At 43.3% G+C, this 7780-nt stretch overlaps 1 protein-coding gene across 1 annotated transcript; it reads left to right on the top strand.

The window, feature by feature from the left end:
• Positions 1–361: 361 nt before the first annotated feature.
• On the top strand, positions 362–7557 carry serpine1 (serpin peptidase inhibitor, clade E (nexin, plasminogen activator inhibitor type 1), member 1). Its single transcript, XM_029666442.2, has 8 exons — positions 362–527; positions 2050–2288; positions 4308–4532; positions 4793–4987; positions 5348–5647; positions 5993–6079; positions 6332–6415; positions 6695–7557. The coding sequence occupies exons 2-8, from the start codon at positions 2051–2053 to the stop codon at positions 6730–6732; spliced, it is 1167 nt and encodes a 388-aa protein (XP_029522302.1). The 5' UTR covers positions 362–527; position 2050; the 3' UTR covers positions 6733–7557.
• The last annotated feature ends 223 nt before the right edge of the window (positions 7558–7780 follow it).

Genomic DNA, 7780 nt, shown 5'->3' with positions numbered 1-7780 from the left:
TGACTGACCCCCCCCCCCTCTCTCGCTCTCTCTCCCCAAGTGCAAAAAGAAACAAAGAGAAAAATGTTCCTGAGTCTCTGTGTGAGGTAGAGAGTGATAAAGAGGACATAAGTGAGTGTGTGTGTGCCAGAGTGAGAAAGAGAGTGAAAGCATGTGTGTGTGTGTGTGTGTGTGTGTGTGTGTGTGTGTGTGTGTAACAGTCTCGCTAGGGAGTAGAAGCCTGTCTAGGCAGTAAGGGATGTCGACCTCATAGTCACAAGTAACTTCCTCTCTGCACATGTCTACTGGAATGGGGCCTAGAGGGAAGAGGGAGGGGCCTAGGGAGCCATGCCGCTAGTCTACGCTATATAAAGCAGTAGAACTCTTACACACACACTCACACTCAAATGATGCTTCTCTAATAACTCACAGGGAAAACACTGAAAGACTGAGCTATTACTATTCCAGCAACTCTCAAGCAACTCAAGAGCTACATCAAGCTAATCTTCATCAAGTTCGTCTACATCTTTCAACACTTCAACTTCAAGGTAAGAGTGCGTTTATGATTATATTCTTTCGAGCAAATGTGAAAGTTCTTGGAAATATGCTCATAAGGCAAACTTAGTCTTGTTTTCCATTTGTTGTTATTATTATGAATCAAATCATCAAATGGATACATATATTGTCTGTGTGCATCACTAAACAAACTCAGAGGTTGTAACAATTGCACTGCAATTTGCATACAGACAACATGTTGTATGAGTCAATATTTGAACCCTGAACTTCTGGGGGAAAAAACACTGTATATTTTCAAATTCTACAACAGAAATGTGTGTTTAAAGATGTATGAACTCAAATGACCACCGCTGCACTAAAGCCTTGAGGGCAAAATTAACCATTCTGTTTCAAATATGTTTTATTATGAAGCATTATGGTCCAATTATACAATTAAACAGTCTGATTAAAAAATTAAGAAGCATACTTTTTTACATATATGAAAACAAATATAGGACAACAACAAATGACAATAGCATGCAAAGTTGCACCCCAATAAACACTTGTTCAATTTGGTTTTTATTTCTCTCCCACACACTCACTTTCTGTCTGTCTCTCTCTCTATCTCTTTCTGTTTCTCTCTCTGTGTGTGTGTGTGTGTGTCACGCCAACATGTCCAAGGTTGGCACCTGGGTCTTGTCTCTTGTTTTGTCTCACCCATGTCTGTACCACAGTAAACCAATGCCAGGGTCACTGTGCCATGGTTTGTTGTCCATTGAGAACCAGGGTCATATTCATTAGTAGACACCGTAGCAAAATGTTTTGCTACAGAAAACAAAGATGTTTTTTATTGGTCGATTTGCTGCATAGACCCTCCCTGTTTGAGTCAGTTTTCTTCCATTTGCTGCCTGATGAATATTACCATATAAACTATTTTGATTTACTATCCTTCATCCAGAAGTGTAGTTACATACCTCTGTCTGTGATGTCTATACTGGTCCGGTGGAATAGAAAATATCTTTGAAGGTTGCCCAACAAGAAACAGATTTATAAACACACTGTGGAATGCTTTTTAAAATGGTTCTAAATTCGAATGGCTAGTAAGCAGCAACTGTGCCAAATAATTTATGCAACTGAGACCGAAACGGACCTGTGTATTTGTAGAGAACATACGATTTTAACAACTATGGTTTTAAGTAACCCCTCGGGTAACACTCTTGTATGTACCGCAGCAATGCATCTGAAGGATCTTTTCATCTTTCATCTTCTTGTTCAGTCTTTCTTTGATCCTTCTATCATTTGACTCATCTTTCTCCCCTGTCCTCTCCCGATTTTTGAATATTGTTGAATCTCTATAATTTCACAAATCTCTCTCTCCTCGCTTCCCTCTCTCCTAGGATTCTTTATCTTTATTCTTGTTCAATCTTCCCCATCTCCCTAGAATGCTTTACCTGTATACAATGTTGTTAGATTCCTTTAACCCTCTCTCCTCCTCCTTTGCCCAGGCTGCTTTGCCGTTAGATAATGTTGTTAGAGGTGTCTAACATTCCACTCATCCCTCCTTCCTCTCCCCAGGATGCTGTGCCTGTACGTGTGCTTCCTCCTCAGCCTCTCTGGAGCGGCCCTCTCTAACCTCCAGGAGAAACAGACAGACTTTGGGATGCGGGTCTTCTCCCATGTGGCCCAGACCTCCAGGGGCTCTAACTTGGCCTTCTCACCCTACGGCGTGGCCACCATCCTGGGCATGGCTCAGCTGGGCGCTGGGGGCAACACCCGGAAGACACTCAACGCCAAATTGGGCTTCTCTCTACAAGGTAAGGGTGGGCTGTTTTGTAGCCTCTTACCACAGCTGTGATGTATAATGACATCAAATCAAACTTAATTTGCCACAAAAAAGTGCAGTTCAAAAAGAAGAAAATATTTACCAAGTATGCTATATAAAATGTAATAATAAAATGTAACACAAAAATAATAAGAATAACGAGGATATATACAGGGTGCACTGGTACCGAATGAGTGTGCAGGGGTACAGGCTAGGTGAGGTAATCTGTACATGTAGGTGGGGAAGAAGTGACTATGCATAGGTAACAAACAAACAGCGAGTAGCAGCAGTGTACAAGAGGGGGGGGGTGTCAATGTAAATTGTCCGGTGGCGAATTTTATGAATTGTTCAGCAGTCTAATGGCTTGGGGGTAGAAGCTGTTGAGGAGCCTTTTGGTCCTAGACATGGCGCTCTGGTACCGCTTGCCGTGTGGTAGCAGAGAAAACAGTCTATCACCTGGGTGACTGGAGTCTCTGACAATTTTATGGGCTTTCCTCTGACACCACCTATTATATAGGTCCTGGATGGCAAGAAGCTTGGCCGCAGTGATGTATTGGGACATTCGCACTACCCTCTGTAGCGCCTTACGGTCAGATGCCGAGCAGTTGCCATACCAGGCGGTGATGCAACCAGTCAGGATGCTCTCGATGGTGCAGCTGTAGAACCTTTTGAGGTTCTGGGGGATCATGCTAAATCTTTTCAGTCTCCTGAGGGGGAAAAGGTTTTGTCGTGCCCTCTTCACGACTTTCTTGATATGTCTGGACCATGATGGTTTGTTGGTGGTGTGGACACCAAGGAACTTGAAACTCTCGACCCCCTCCACTACAGCCCCATCAATGTTAATGGGGGCCTGTTCGGCCCGCCTTTTCCTGTAGTCCACGATCAGCTCCTTTGTCTTGCTCACATTGAGGGAGAGGTTGTTGTCCTGGCACCACACTGCCAGTTCTCTGACCTCCTCCCTATCGTTGTTGGTGATCAGGCCTACCACTGTTGTGTCGTCAGTAAACTTAATGATGGTGTTGGAGTCGTGTTTGGCCACACAGTCATGGGTGAACAGGGAATACAGGAGGGGACTAAGTACACACCCCTGAGGGGCCCCTGTGTTAAGGATCAGCGTGGCAGACATGTTGTTGCCTATTCTTACCACCTGGGGGCGGCCTGTCAGGAAGTCCAGGATCCAGTTGCAGAGGGCGGTGTTTAGTCTCAGAGTCCTTAGCTTAGTGGTGAGCTTCGTAGGCACTAAGGTGTTGAACACTGAGCTGTAGTCGATTAACAGCATTCTCACATAGGTGTTCCTTTTGTCCAGGTGAGAAAGGGCGGTGTGGAGTGCGATTGAGATTGCATCATCTGTGGATCTGTTGGCGACGAGCGTCAGAGCCGGTGTAGTAGGAGTCAATCTTAATCCTGTATTGATGCTTTGCTTGTTTGATGGTTTGTCTGAGGGCATAACGGGATTTCTTATAGGTGTCCGGATTAGTGTCCCGCTCCTTGAAACTGTCAGCTCTAGCCTTCATCTCAATGTGGATGTTGCCTTTAATCCATGGCTTCTGGTAGGGATATGTACGTACGGTCACTGTGGGGACGACGTCGTCGATGCACTTATTGATGAAGCCGATGACTGAGGTCGTATACGCCTCAATGACATTGGATGAATCCCGGAACATATTCCAGTCTGTGCTAGCAAAACAGTCCTTTGGTGTAGCATCTGCGTCATCTCATGCAACTACATAGGGTAGTTGAATGAGTTTTGCAAAGTGAGACAGATGGTAGACTTGGTTTTGTCTACACAATGAGGCCTTGACAATAACATAACTCCAGGCTGACATAATCAAAACAAAAAGAGCCATCCTAGCCGGCGACGAGCAACATCCACACTTTCTCACCATCTCTATATGCAATCGTGACTCATTCATTCTCTCATTCTTTTCATTCCACTTCTCCTCCTTCTCTTCCTCTCCAGACTTTTTGTACTTTTAATCATAAATTAAAATAAATGATTCCTCTCCTCCAGAGCGAGGGATGTCACGTCAGCAGCGTCTGCTACAGCAGAACCTCTCCAGTGAGGAGGGAGTGGAGTTGGCCAGTGGCATCATGGTAGAGAAGAAGATGGCTCTGGAGAAAGGCTTCAGGAGGGGGCTGGGGAAAGCCTTCCAGGCCTCCCCTCACCAATTGGACTTCTCCAGGCCAGACCAGGCCCTGGAATTCATCAATGCCTGGGTCTCTGACCACACCGCGGGTGAGATACAGTAGTGTAGTATTGGCTCATACCTTCAATGTCATGCACATCACCACATATTGCAAGTGTGCACTTTGTTAAAATCGATGAAGTTGTAGTAGCTATAGCAACAACAATGCATACAACACAACCAGTGACAGACAGAGAGGATACAAGTTGCTTGTTTTCTCCAGAAAATCTAATTCTTTGTGGGATGAGACAGATTTATAATCAAAACAAACCTCCCTAACACTCTCTTTCCTCTCTTCTCTCTGCTCCAGGTACCATCCCTTCATTCCTGTCGTCCGGTGCTCTGACCGACAAGACTCGCATGGTCCTACTGAACGCTCTGCACTTCCAGGGGTTATGGAAGGTGCCCTTTGACCCCAAGATGACCGAGGAGAGGCTGTTCCATTGTGCCAATGGCAGCTCTGTGCCCGTACCTATGATGAGGCTCACACACCACTTCAACTACGGTGGGTACCTCAGGATGTTTTTCAAGTGTAGAATTTTCCCATGAGACATTTTTACATCCCCTTGACATGAGTACAACCTCTCTTCTTTTTAAATACTTTAGAAGTTAACTTAGAATACCTCATTTTGGCAGAATCCTAACATGTGATCTGTAAATGTAACTCAAGTTTTCGTGTCTTCCATCGATATTATTTACACACATTTAGTTAGGACTTGGTCCTTAAGGCATGCATTCTTCAAAAGTGATTCAAACGAGTCCGCCGCAGCCCAGCAGCCAGTGTTTAAAACAGACATGACTACAAGTACTACCTCCACCAATCAAACTGAAACTAATCCAACCTCTCCTCTCTTCTCCTCTACAGGTGAGTTCGTGACCCCCGACGGTGTGGACTATGATGTCATCGAGGTTCCGTACGAGGGAGAATCCCTGAGCATGCTGCTGGTCACCCCCTTCGAGTCCGAGAGGCCAGTGAGCGTGCTCAGTAGCGAGTTGACCACCAGACGCCTGCAACAGTGGAGAGAGGAGCTGAGGAGCGTCAAGCGTCAACTGGCTCTGCCCAAGTTTACCCTGGACACTGAGGTGGATCTGAAGTCTACACTGACCAGCATGGGGTTGGGGGACATGTTCAACCTAGCCAAAGCAGACTTCACTCGCATCACCAGTGAGTACCCTACCATTCATCACTTAGGAACTGGTGTCTGAAGTGGCACCCTATTCTTTATATAGTGCACTACCTTTGACAGGGCCCAGGCCTCTGGTCAAATGTAGGGCACTATGTAGGGGATAGGATTGGCTCTGTTGCAATATCCACACTACTAGCATTTCACTTTAGAATGAAGGAATTGGGCATACATTGGGCATACATTCTGTGGTATGAAAGTATGGACATTGGAAAGTGACAGACTTGGTATGATCAGTTTGTGTGTTTAGCAAATACAGAATACTGCATGCTTCTCATTATTTTTAGACAGCTAATTTAAACTCCCTCTCTTTATTTCTCTGCCAGCTGAGGAAAGGCTGTGTGTGTCCAAGGTTCTGCAGAAAGTCAAGATTGAGGTGAACGAGAAGGGAACCAAGGGATCATCTGCCACAGGTACATTACAAGACCAATACTTATTCCTGATGATTTAACCAATAGTATAAAGAAGTGTTTTGACTTGTCTTTTATACAGATGTACATAAAGACAATACATTTATGATGAATTGATGATAGCATAGGCTACAGGGTTGTGTTTTGACAGTGCTTGTTATACGGATGTACATAACAATAATTAATTGATGTTAAAGTGATGTTACTGTACAGAGTTGTTTTGACTGTATTGTCTCCTCTCTTTACCACTTGCAGCTGCCATTATGTTCTCTCGTATGGCAATAGAGGAGATCACCATGGACAGGCCCTTCCTTTTCCTCATCCAACACAAGTCCACAGGTGAGCTTCCTCTAATGTGCCTACACCACCATCTATGTTAAAAACTACATCATGTTAGCCTTGGTTATCCAATGTCTCAAATCACCACAAGTCTAGCTAGCTGTGCCCTTTTTATATAAGTGCATACACTTTCAAGTAGGTTCAGGGGAAGTCCTGCTATTTTGTCCCTGCATATACTGAATGATCTTGTATGGAATTCTCTTTGTCCCTCAGACACTTTGACATAATTCCTACCTTGTTCGTCCTCTAATATAAAATATGTTTGTTTTCCCCTCCCAGGTGCTGTACTGTTCATTGGTCAAGTCAACCAACCCTAGCAACACTAACAGACCAATATACCAGAGAGGAAGAAGCGAAGCGAGAGGAATAACGGCCCAAAATCTGTCTTCTCCAGCGAGGAGTGTTTGTATGGAGGTCAATGAGAGTGTCAAATTTGGTTAACAAAAAAATGAATGGCTTGTCTTCTACATGTGGCTTATTTTATCTAATACATGTTTCTTGGTGCTTAGGTTGTTACAAGTGTATTGATATAAATATGATATGATGATATGACATCCCGGCAACTTTGAGAAAAAACACTTTATATCGGAGTTGTGACTGTTTTTCACACGCATATCTGCCCTCCCATTGGCTAGCTAGAATGGTCCCCCCTGATCTTGCCTCCTCCCTACTGCCTTCCATTTTTGAAGAGATTGACCTGAGTATCTGTTCAATATAATGGATTATCTGTGCTGTTATACAACAACCATGAAAATTCCTTTCATTCCATTGACAGGGACACCTGTCAATCAACTTGCTACTGAAACTGACCATAGTTAAATCTATGAACTGGACAATAACTGTAACTTAAATTATCCTTAATCTGTATATTACCAAATTGGCAAAATGCATATATTTTGATAAGTGAAAGTTTATATATCTATTATTTGCGCTGATGGGATATGTTTTTTTTTATTATTTGTGAGCAATGGGTATGGTTGTTAATGCCTGATACTGATATGAAGGGAAAATTATTGAATGGGTAAGAAATATTTTTATTTTGCTGTTGAATTTTTTGTCTGTAATGCTCTGTTTGTTCCGACAAGTCTTATTTTTGCAGTATTTATATATTTATTCAAATGAAAACCTTTTTAAAAACCTTACATGTTGTGGACTACAATTTATTAGTTTTGACCTCTGGTGTTCATAACATGAATAGTGACTTAGAAAAACAATAATTTAGTGGTTGGACTAGTTGGATCCAGAAATATCGGTTTTAATTCAGATAAATATACAATAAAATATGCCCCACTAGGTGACATAAGCTGTCTGTAACCTACCTGTTGTGGTTGCAGCCACTTTAGGCAACAGAGTAGGCTTAAATGT

This window comes from Oncorhynchus nerka, linkage group LG8, assembly GCF_034236695.1.
Source record: "Oncorhynchus nerka isolate Pitt River linkage group LG8, Oner_Uvic_2.0, whole genome shotgun sequence".
NCBI lineage: Eukaryota > Metazoa > Chordata > Actinopteri > Salmoniformes > Salmonidae > Oncorhynchus > Oncorhynchus nerka.
Note: the sequence above shows the minus strand (reverse complement) of the source record. Positions and strands in the feature narration are given on the sequence as shown.

What these genes read in the sequence shown, in the direction of transcription:
- serpine1 (XM_029666442.2), top strand. Translation starts at nt 2,051, where the DNA reads ATGCTGTGCCTGTACGTGTGCTTCCTCCTCAGCCTCTCTGGAGCGGCC. An exon ending in GGTCTCTGACCACACCGCGG is followed by an intron (nt 4,533 to 4,792) that starts GTGAGATACAGT and finishes TCTCTGCTCCAG; the next exon opens with GTACCATCCCTTCATTCCTG. An exon ending in CATCCAACACAAGTCCACAG is followed by an intron (nt 6,416 to 6,694) that starts GTGAGCTTCCTC and finishes TTCCCCTCCCAG; the next exon opens with GTGCTGTACTGTTCATTGGT.